Source organism: Platalea leucorodia (genome assembly GCF_965183815.1).
Source record: "Platalea leucorodia genome assembly, chromosome: 15".
In the NCBI taxonomy this organism is placed as follows: Eukaryota; Metazoa; Chordata; class Aves; order Pelecaniformes; family Threskiornithidae; genus Platalea; species Platalea leucorodia.
Window position 1 is genome coordinate 3533022 of NC_138837.1, and position 11471 is coordinate 3544492.

Below are 11471 nucleotides of genomic sequence, written 5' to 3' on the forward strand. Positions count from 1 at the left end.
GCCTGGAAGGTGGAGAGAGACAGCGTTAGGCTGGGGAGGGAGCAGCCCGCGGCGGCGCGGTGGCGGCGGCCCGCGCAGTGTGATTTTTCAAGCAGTTTCTCTGGACTGAAACCTTTGCTTCTTGAAGTGAAGTACAAGACACTTAAGAGAAGTAAAGTATAAGAGAATTAGAGAGTCTAAGTACAACAGTTTTATATTAAGTACAAAAAATAAGACTTACACATTCTAGTTACTTTTATTACCTGAACTTGGAAGAAAATACAAGGCAGCTAGTCATGGACTAGCTGATCTGGCTTACGGAATACAAGAACCTGACTTTCAACCCTAAAAAAACCCCACTGGGGACATTTAGCTGCAACCTCAGTATTAGACGAGCGCCTGGGATAGCCTGAGGGGAGTCTTCGTAAACCAACTCACTTTATTGAAGAGCGGGAGTTTGTTATGACCGTGAGGAGGTTTTGTAAGGCAGCGTCCGCATTTTGTTTCACCACGGCCAGGCTCGCTGACTGGCCCGACCTCAAGGCTTCATTCTCCGTCTTGTAATTCTTCAGCTGAACCTAGGGAGGGAACAGACAAGAGCTTTACATGAAAATAACCACAAAACTCCAGTAGATGCTTTACAACTAAAGCAACTAATGAATACATGATACAGCCATTCATTAGGTACAACAAGTAACGAATAGATCCCATATCCAGACTGCCTGGAGAGAATGTTTTCCCAGCTCCAGAGAGCAGTTTCTGACAGAAACCAACAACTCAGAAGCCTTTATTAAAACTGAAAACGCACGCAGCATTTTCATGACAGCCAGCAGCCTTCAGTTCTGCTTGTTTCACTGAACCAATCCCATGTTACAGAGTGCTGTATTCCAACTCCGACAGTGGCGATGGAAGCTGCTTCCTACCACTGATGTTATCACCTACAACTACCAGGCTCTGCTGAGCTACCTGTAACATCTCGTGAGGTTCTTTCCCTTCTCTGTCAGGCACCTTCCCGTTATGGCATTCATAGGTCCCAAATATCACACAGCATTTGAACACGACATGAAACTTTGGCATAATTGTAAGTGAAGTACCACACGTCGCAGAGATGAAGGTAACTGTCTGCGTAGAGCTGAAACGTTCTAGTCCAGAACATCTCCTACAGCACTCGCTAGGAAAAGTCAGGCGTAGTTAAAAACTGTCAGTATCCTTTTTACGGGCTCAATTTCAAGGTGTAGGTGCTCAGCCCCAGCACATTCAGCAAGGCCTTAAGAATACTGCTTCGTACCTGAAGTAACGCGTTTTCCTGCTTCAGTTTTGTAGCGTTGTTTTCTGCTTTAACAGCCCGTTTCTGAAACGGAATAAAGATTATTTATACCAGAGCAGTGCTTAAGACACAGCAGGCAGTTTGAGCTACATAGGAATGCACAATTCCAGTATATAGCTTGAAGCGATACGGTTTGTGTTACACCACCTCTTGTTCTGAACGCTTTACGAGATGGGGATAGTGCCCCCCGTCACGGCTGATCAGCTGTTTCCTCCCCTCCCCATTTTTCCTTTCAGATATCCTCAAGTGCAGTCCATCACCTCCAGCCGTTGTTTTTTTTTCCATGGACAAGAGAAAAAGGTACTCAGTATAAATAAGCAAGCAGGAAAAACGGCTCTTAGGTCATACAGGAGGTGTTCTCAGAAGGCTGCAAAAAAGCAGTTGAAGGTGTTGATGAACCCGAAAATGGTGTTTCTGCAAAGACCTCCCTTACTTTAGGTAATGAAAGGAGTTCTAGACTGGACACAGTATTGTTATAAGGGAAGAATCTGAGCCCATGTCAGAGCTGTTTAGTGCTCGCATGGGTGAAGCAATCACTTCAGCTTCCCTCGCTCTCCGGGGGAGGAAGGAAAAGGAACAGAGCTACACAGTTCCAACTGCGAACAAGCTTCTGCTACTATGGCAAACGCCAACACTTACAGTCATCAGCTGGAGGTTTTGTTCCACGTGCTGCACCATTGCTTCCAAATCCTGCGCTTCTTTTTCTTCTTTAATTTTGTTTTCCTCGAGCTTTCTTTCAAGCTTCCTCATCCTTAAAAAACAAGGGACAAGGTTCAGTAAGCACTTGTAGCATTAAATACCTGAGGAAGAAAATTCTAGGGAAGGATCAAGAAAGTCATTCTTTCACATTACAAGAAAAATGAAGTCTTCCCACAGAAGGACACTTCTAGGCTGCGGCTCTTTGTTCAACAGCTCTTAGCATTAATGGGGACTATACAGCTGAATGCAGAAAGGCCCTAGAGAAAACAGGGCCGTATTCTGAAACAAATGGTTACCCCATCACCGTGGAAGTTGCCGCACTGCGAGGAGCGGCAGAGTAGAGGATTCAGATGGGAACTTAAGAAATTGCCACCCGAGATGGGTCACCAGGCTGTTTAACCTCAGGAAATTCAAGTCTCCCAATATCAAGTTACTCACCAGCAAAAATAAAAATGGTTTTCTTGCGCCAAAGGAGAGAGACTAAGATTCATTATTTTGTTAATCTGAAGTCTCATGAAATGCATCCTGTCAAGCCCTACCCTCATTTCCACTAACCACCTAAACTGCATGAAGCACAAGCCACGCAAGCACACTCATCGGATGTCAGCTTGCTACTTACTTTCCAAGCCTTTTTCAATAAGAAAACCGGGTTTGTTAAAGCTTTCTAATACATAGCATAGATTTCAACTACATTTTTCTTCTTTAAAGACGTTGACTGTTTCCAGCGAGCACCTCTTCTAAGACAACTCCTTGCTTATGTGGTTACTTTCCCCCATACTGTGGCTTACGCACTTGTCTGCTTGAGTTTCAGTGAAAATCTGAAGCTTATTGATCTTGCTTCTCAAACTGGCATTCTCTTCTTTTAGCTAAAAAATAAAAAGTCTCATTAGAAATGAGGGTGTAGTTTCACAACACTACTAACACTCCAAGACCAGTACCATAAGAAATAGTCAGCTTTAGTGCTGGAAAGTTTTGCACTTTCTATTACATTCAAGCTTACTTTTGCAGTTAGTTTTCCCCTCTCAAAACCATTTAACTTCACTAACCCTGCGGGGCACAGAAATGTGGCACCAAGCAACCAGTGCAGATGTGACTCATCAAATGCTGTTAATTCTAAATTAATATGACCTCAGGAGCATGAGGAAGTCACCTGGGTCATGCCAAAAGCAGTAGGACAGACAAGGTACCAACTCTGGCTCATGCTGTACAGCAGTTTTTCAGACCTATTTCTCTTTCGCAAGCATCTCTAACAAGCTGCCCATGTATCGCACAGCCCTTGCTGGCAGCACGCTTTAAAAACACTGGAGGCTGACACCAAGTTTCTGTAACAACCTGACAGCGGAGCTTACAGCTCGCTTGACAGAAGACAGAGCCCGCAGGCGGCGTTGGTGTCCGCCCTGGGAAAGGTGCCGGGAAGTCGGCCCGGGTGCTTACCTCCTCGTAGCTGGGCTGCCGCAGGGGGTGAAAGCCCGGCCCCGGGGGGGGTCCGAGGGAGGCCACGCTCGGGTCCTCGCTGCCTGCCAGCCCCGCGAAGGAGCCGGCGGAGGGCGAGGCGGGGCCCGCGGCGGCGAGATGGGCCTGCTCCACGGCCAAGGGCTGGTAGCTCCCGCTCCATTCCTCCTCCTCCTCCTCCGCCTCTCCCGCCGGCACCGGATCCGGGAATAAGAGGGGGCCGAGGCTCGGGCCGGGCCGCGCCGCCTGCGGAGAGGAGAGCAGAGCAGAGGGGCTAAGGTGGACGCGGAACCGGCGCCTCAGCGCGGCGGGGCCGAGCCGCGCCTCCGCCCGGGCCCTACCTGGCGGGCAGCGCCCGCCTCCTCGCCGCTCCGAGCCTTGCTGCGGACGAACTCGCGGAAGGAGAAGGGGTTGGGCTCGGCCGGGCCCGCCGCCGGCAGCCCCCCGGCCGCCATGGCCGCTCCCCCACCCACCGCGGGGCGGGGCCTCGCCTCAGAGCGGGCCCCGCCTCCCCTCAGAACGAACCAATTAGCGAGCGGTCGCCACAACCTCACCCAATCGCGACCTCACCCGGGGCGGCTCAGCCCCCGCCCACCCTCTTCCGGGGGTCAGCGCGGCTGCGCGCTGCCGCCTGCCCCGCACACACGTGACCCCGCGCCGGGCGGCGGGGAGGCTCCGGGGTGACGGCAAGATGGCGGCCGCCATGGCGTGGCTGCGGCGCGGCGCCTGGGGCCCGGCCCGGCGGTGAGCGCCGCCTCCGGGGAGGGGGGAAGTGGGGCGGGGGGGGGAATGCAGCGACCGGTACCGGCCGCGGGGGAGGCGCCACTGGGGCGCTCGGCCTCCCTGACGGCGGCTCCCGCTGTCCCGCAGGTGCGGGCTGGCGGCCGGACGGAGCTACAGCGGCGGCGGCAGCTACCCCAGCGTGTCGCTGACCTGCCCGCTGCCCGGCGTGCCCAAGGCGGTCTTCGCGGCGGCCGAGGGCCGGGAACGGTTCGAGACGCGGGTGACGGTGCTGGAGAACGGGCTGCGCGTCGCCTCCCAGAACAAGTTCGGGCAGTTCTGCACCGTGGGCCGTGAGTACCGCGGGGGCACCGGGCCGCGCCGCTGCCCCGGCCTGCGCTGGGGACGGCCGCACCGGCCCTGCCCGCAGGCCTGGCCGGGGACGCGGCGGCGAGACTTCACCTGCCCCGGCTGCCCGACGTGTGCGCAAGGACCGGGGCGGGAGTACGAATCGTGCTGATTTTTTTCTTTTCTTAACGCTAGTTCTTATAAATTCGGGATCAAGACACGAAGCGAAATACCTCAGCGGCATCTCTCACTTCTTGGAAAAGCTGGCCTTCTCCGTGAGTACCGTGTTGTGGTAGGGGGGTCCCGGGGTCTGTGCGAAACAACCGTAAATCTGCACAGCAGCGAGTGACCGGAGAAGCGCGGGAGCGGCCAAGGGCAGGGCCCGCTCCCCGCAGTGGCACTCTGGGGTTGATCCCTTTAAATAAATGTTGATAACTATTAATATTGATATAATATAGTTATATTAATAGATGGTGTTAACTATTCCTACTTAATTATTGTAACAATAATTATATTTTGAAAGTCTGTTTTGCTTTCACCTCCAACGTTAGTGAGTATTTCGCAAACCATTTGACTTAAAGAATGTAGAAGATGCTTGTTCTGGGCTACACTGAAGGATTCTAAGGAGTTACGGTTTTACTAATTCATAACGCTGGTATCTTCTTTCTTAGTCCACAGCTCAGTTTGGCAGCAAAGATGAAATTCTCCTCACCTTAGAAAAGCACGGGGGCATTTGTGACTGCCAGGCATCGAGGTATGACGCTCTTTCTCTGCGCTCTGTTACCTGAGTGGTTGTAACACTGACAGCAGTTTTTGAGTTGCTTTTTCTGGTGTGTGACAGTAAAAGCCACTTTCAGCTTCTAAGCAGCAGAAATCCATTTGTGGCGACTGCTAAGAAGCTGCAAAAGAACCTGAAAGAATGATAAAAGTCAGTTCTGTTTCCTTTTGAATGCATTTAATGGTAATGGTCAAGCAGCTTTATCTGTGATTTCCTGATGCGCATTTACTGAACAATCCTAGATGTGACTTCTCCGTGCGGAACCCGTCTGCTTGTGTTGCAGGGACACCATAATGTACGCGGTTTCTGCTGATGCCAAAGGCCTGGACACAGTGGTCAACTTGCTGGCTGATGTAGCGCTGCGGCCCAGGTTATCAGGTCTGGGAACATAAGTCTGTCTCAAAAAAAACCCTTCGAATGCATGACTTGCTATTAGATTTCAGAATTCTTTGTTAGATCGTGCACATCAAGAAGTTATCATGTAGCAGTTGGGTATTTTGCGTGGTGGTTGTTATCTCTTTCTTTCTCTCTTATTACAGATGAAGAAATTGAGATGACTCGTGCGGCTATACGATTTGAGCTTGAAGACTTGAATATGAGACCTGATCCAGAGCCTCTCCTCACAGAAATGATCCATGCGGTAAAACACTGAAAAGCCTACCTTGCGTGCAGTCCCCTGTATGAGACATGCTGCATTCTCTTCCTCAGTTTTTCCTCAACTTCAGGGTTTATTTTAGATTTTTCTGTTATTCAGTTAGATTTCAGTGGTAAGAGGGAGAATTTTGCTGTCCCTCCGCTTTGAAATCCTACGTTCTACACACATGAAACATTTTAACGTAAACTAAAACTATCTATAACTTATCTTTGTTGACACGGGTGACAACATATTATTGAGTTACACTCACATTAGTGAAATAATGCTCGGCCTTTCCTCTCTTACATGTCTCAAACAGGTAGGCATAATTCTAAAACAGAAAGAGAAGGGTTAGATGGAGGGGGGTGAAGTAATATTTGTTACTTTAATGTGTCTGTTTCCTTTTAGGCAGCCTACAGAGACAATACAGTTGGACTGAACAGGTTCTGCCCAGTGGAAAATACTGACAAAATCAATCGAGAAGTCCTGCATTCGTACCTGCGCAACTACTATACGCCAGACAGGATGGTGCTTGCTGGGGTGGGAATCGAGCACGAGCAGTTAGTGGAGTGTGCGAAGAAGCATCTGCTTGGAGTGGAGCCGGTGTGGGGCAGTGCGCAGACCAAGGACGTGGACAGATCTGTGGCTCAGTACACAGGAGGCATTGTCAAGGTAAAAGGAAGGTGGAGGGGGCATCGTGCCTCTTCCTCTCTGTTGGAGGTGTCGATTTGGACTTCAACTGATTTCTCTGTAGGCTTTGCTTTTTTAAAATTACATACTGTTCATGAATACGAGCCAAAACTGGCCACGACAGCCATTATGTGGGAGACAGGTTAATTATTGGGAATGTATCAAGGTGGACACAACAGAGGTGAAAATTGGTCTTAATAATTTGTCTGCTCTTCCCACAGGTTGAAAAAGATATGTCAGATGTGAGCCTGGGCCCTACTCCCATCCCAGAGCTCACCCACATCATGATTGGGTTAGAAAGCTGCTCATTTTTAGTAAGTATTAACCTAAAATCCTTTGGTTTGGGTGCCCTGTACTTGAAGAATTCCAGAATACTAGCTCATTGTGTAAACATTGGCACTCTTGCTGCTGTTGCTGCATGTACAGACAAGCAGCTTTTCCACTGACAGTCTGAGGAAGGCACTGACCTTTACACTCTTCTTGTGCCCTGTTTCTTTCCGGCTCTTTTTCTTCCTCTCTACTCATCTCGGACCCTTGAGAGCTCTGCTGTTAGCTGACGGAATTTCTTGTTGCAATTCAGGAGGAAGATTTCATTCCCTTTGCGGTATTAAACATGATGATGGGAGGTGGTGGCTCTTTTTCAGCTGGAGGGCCTGGCAAGGGCATGTTCACCCGACTGTATCTCAATGTGCTCAACAGGTTTGTTTGCCTTTCTGTTTAAGGGATAGCAGAAACAGTCTTCTCTAGCAGGCTCACATAGAAGGCTTCATGTTTTGAAAGCCAACACCCCTAGGTTTTACATCAGCTTATTCCACTTGAAACATACAGGACCGATTTGTCAGTGGGCATTTTGAGAGGGTGAAAATAAAGGGCACAAGTGGCCAGGAATCCTGTCTTCCTCCGCTAGCCCAATCCATCCTTTAACCGGGGGATATTAACAGAACTGGCAGTAGGTACCAGTAATACTGCTCTGTATTCTTCTGGGTTTGGTCTCAAGGATGCAAGTGGAGAGAAGGAAGTAGATGGCACATGCAGAAATTGTCAGAGGCAGGGATTGACGATTGGCACTGCTCAAAATCCTGAAAATGCCCTAGGAGGGGACTCGCTGTCCATGTTTCTTTAATTTTTACATTCAAATTCTCTTTTTTTAATTTTTAAATACTGTTTGTATACTCACAGGCACCACTGGATGTATAACGCCACCTCTTACCACCACAGTTATGAGGATACAGGTCTCCTGTGTATACATGCCAGTGCAGATCCAAAACAGGTATAGAGTCCTGTATTCAAAGACAGGTGTCCTTCAAAAAGTAATCACATCGCTTATTACCAGACAGTAATGTTAGCAGAATAAGCATTGTTCTAACCTTCTTTCAATTGTCTGTTGTTCCTAGGTTCGAGAGATGGTGGAAATCATCACAAGAGAATTCATTCTAATGGCAGGAGCAGTAGGAGAGGTCAGCAGCCTAACTTGCAGACTACGCAGATCACCTTTGAGATGAAATAATGCGTTGCACTGGCCTTGCTAGGATGCGTTTTTGTAGATGCGTACGATATGTATTTCTGTAGAAGAATATAGTAACTTTAGCGACACACTCACAAAGAGGGAGGTGTTTGCAGAACTCTTACATGGTATCTTGTATTAGAGAGCAGCAGCCAGACTTTTTGAACCTCTGTTCGTATTTGCTGCTCATTTACAGGTAGAACTTGAGCGAGCGAAGACGCAGCTGAAGTCCATGCTCATGATGAACCTTGAGTCTCGGCCAGTTATCTTTGAAGATGTGGGAAGGCAAGTGTTGGCAACAAACACAAGGAAGCTACCTCACGAGCTCTGTGCCCTGATCGGTGAGTAGACGATGCTTTTCCTTGCCTTGACTGAATTGTAGGCACGGTTGGGGCGGGGCACCTTACAAGCATATTCTTGTAGCACAGATGAATTGCCTTAGAAAGCCTAGGGGCATAAATGCTACAGATACATATTTCAAACTGATCTTCTCAATTGCTTGCAAGCTAGCACAACGCTTATTTTTGTCAGAAGGAAGGAAAAAACAGAAGCTTCTCTACCTTCTCAGGTAGAGAAGGTCTAAAGTTAGTGACTGGTTTTCTGAGCATGGGGTCTGACTCAGCATCATCATAAAGCTGCTTCGTGCTATTTAGAATGTAGTTGTCACAACTCTGTGTTTGTTTGTTTTTCTGCAGGTCAGGTGAAATCTACTGATATCAAGAGAGTGGTCACTAAGATGCTTCATAAAAAACCAGCTGTGGCTGCACTGGGTGACTTAACAGATTTGCCCACTTACGAACACATCCAGGCAGCGCTTTCCAGTAAGGATGGGCGACTCCCTCGGATGTACCGGCTCTTTCGATAAAGCAGTGCATCCTGCACCTCTGACAGACTTAATTCTTTTTTAATATGTTTTTGAGATTATAATATTGCTGCAAGCCCTTCCCCCCCATCTTTCCAGGCGTACTGTGCAAACATGGAGCTATGCTACAGCTGAACAAAGCTGCTTCAGAACACTGGACTGTGAAGAGCTCGTTATGTTGGGCTTAAAGGCCCACCCTGGCTCTGGATGAGTACTTTGACCCTCCGAGTAGGTTACAAGAGAAGATGGGTGTATACAGCCTTCTCTTGGCACTGCGGAGAACATAGCAAGCCAAAATATTCATCGCTACCGCTGAAAGCGTGTATCTGAGAAGAATTAAGTCACTGCTGTGTGTTACCTCTTAATCATATCAGCAGTAGAAGTGGGGCTGTCACACTGGAGGCCCTGGTGTGCGCCCTTCTTGCGGAATGTGGTGGCATGTTAAAGAGCTTGGCTGATGTATCTGAATTCAAAGAATATTTATAGCTGTTACCGAGGTGAACAAAAGACTTGCTCAAACTGAAGTAGGAAAATACTAGTAGTTATCCATGTGAAGTTAGGCAACAAATCTCCTGCAGTCCAGGTTTTGTTACAAGCATCACGGATCCATTTCATCAGCGTGATTTGCCATCTGTAGTACTACTACAAGTCACATGTCTGGAAATAACTTCATAATTTTGCTAGAGCTCAGAGGAGAGTAGACCTATGGCGTAACTAAGTTTCTGTGGAGTTCATCTACAGTGATTCTGTGCATAATGCTACACGGACACTTAGTCTAGAATGAAAGTGATCCTGTTCTTTGGGTTTTTCACTTGCAAGTGAACTATGCTAAAGAATAAAAGCTCTTTTACTCCGGAGATGGTATACAAACAAAGTTATTAAAGGAGTTGCTGCTGCTGCACCTTAAACTCGTACCTACTTTCTCCACTTAAGGCCTTGCAAAAAGAAGACATAATTGTCAGTCTCGCAGCAGAGATGTCGCTCAGCTAGGAGTCAAGATCAAGAAAACGACATTCAGAAAGCTTATGATCTTGAAAGTGACTGACACCATGTTACAGACAGGCATGAAGCTAAATGCCACACGTGGGACATACTGAAGAAATGCAGACCCAAAAGAGGAAGAAAACGTTGGATTTCTATAATCCCCTAACATATGGGCTTAAAAATGTAGACAGCTGCATTGCAGCACTTCACTGGCTAGATGTGTATCGTAAGGAGCAATCAAACTGGGAGCAGAACTCTGAGGCAGCTATGACCTGCTTTCTCCCCATACCTTTCCTCATGCAACTAGAAGAAAACATGTTGCATGGCTTCTTGTGGAACCCAGTATGGAAGTCCTATTCAGTTGTTGTGTATGTTTATAAGAAAATAAAGAGACCTCTAAATGACTGGAGCAAGTAGTAAGAGTTCTGCAATTCGTCAGCTAATGGCGGGGTTTCTTGAACTGGTAGGTGAAATGCGCTTTGGTTGTTCACGGCAAACGATCCTAAAGAAATCTGTCCCGCTTTTCCAGCTGAAGACAAATGGCTCAGGTCACCCGAACGGTAAGCATGCATCACACAGTCAACGCTAGTTCTGACAACCCTGCAATAAAAGCTGGTTCTCATTTAAGGTATTGCATTAATTTATTTTTATTCCTTTAAAAAGAAAGGAAATCCCAATACCTGATGGCTACAGACAGGTCAGTGCCATAAATGTTTGTACCGCAGAACAGAAGCTCTGTCTTGGACAGGTTGCATAGTTAGCAGCACTTCTTCCAAGTTGTTTGCATGGTGTTTTTGTACTAAGGTGATTAATGATCCAGCCGATCTGTGCCCATGAAGAGTTTTTAAGTATTAGATGTACTTAACATTTTACCAGTGCCATACTGGTCCATGTAGTATGTTTAGCCTTAAGACAACACTACTTCAAAAATAGCAAGTTATTCACAGTTCACGGAATTGGAAAAAAAAAAAAACCCAAAAGGAATTAACTGTAATCAGAGGTAATGGAACTCCGCGGATCTGACTTGCTGCAGTTTCTCTCCATACTTCCCTAGTACTCACTTGACATCTTAATCACTTTGGTGAAGCATCACACAGTAGCTGTACCTAGGCCGTTATTTTCAACTCACGTGTCCTGCTGCTGAAGGCAGGTAGTGTTTTATCACCCCTGGGGAGGGCAAGTGAGCTAAGGAAGGAATTGTTTCAAGCAGTCTCAACAGCCAAATACATGGTGTGAGAGATTGATATTCACCCCCTTAGTAACAGAAGGCCTATAGAATAATTATTGAAAGGCAATGTTTCTACACTTCAAATGTACAGTAGTACATTCACACAGATCTTGCTGTAGAGGACCAAAAAAGCCCAACACAGGAGCACCATCCTCACAGAAAACTGGCAAGTCCCCTAACTGGTCCCTGTTACGCATTTTACAGAACACAGTACGCTTGGCTACAGATAAGGAGAAAAAAAGATGAACCCCACAATCTACGTAAGC

The 11471-nt window shown here is 47.6% G+C and overlaps 2 protein-coding genes across 2 annotated transcripts; one reads left to right on the forward strand and one right to left on the reverse strand.

Moving 5' to 3' along the window:
• Positions 1 to 471: 471 nt before the first annotated feature.
• ENTR1 (endosome associated trafficking regulator 1) lies at positions 472 to 3928 on the reverse strand. The gene is made up of 7 exons (XM_082327561.1): positions 3799 to 3928; positions 3440 to 3703; positions 2798 to 2871; positions 1946 to 2057; positions 1268 to 1330; positions 1074 to 1150; positions 472 to 557 (listed from the first exon to the last, which is right to left on the reverse strand). Exons 1-6 carry the CDS (start codon positions 3910 to 3912, stop codon positions 1139 to 1141), a joined length of 639 nt encoding a protein of 212 aa, XP_082183687.1. The 5' UTR covers positions 3913 to 3928; the 3' UTR covers positions 472 to 557; positions 1074 to 1138.
• Positions 3929 to 4125: 197 nt separating this feature from the next.
• PMPCA (peptidase, mitochondrial processing subunit alpha) lies at positions 4126 to 11387 on the forward strand. Its single transcript, XM_082327246.1, has 13 exons — positions 4126 to 4201; positions 4328 to 4530; positions 4721 to 4800; positions 5197 to 5279; positions 5587 to 5681; positions 5843 to 5943; positions 6346 to 6609; positions 6849 to 6941; positions 7208 to 7326; positions 7807 to 7897; positions 8022 to 8084; positions 8328 to 8472; positions 8827 to 11387. Exons 1-13 carry the CDS (start codon positions 4149 to 4151, stop codon positions 8994 to 8996), a joined length of 1560 nt encoding a protein of 519 aa, XP_082183372.1. The 5' UTR covers positions 4126 to 4148; the 3' UTR covers positions 8997 to 11387.
• Positions 11388 to 11471: the final 84 nt, after the last annotated feature.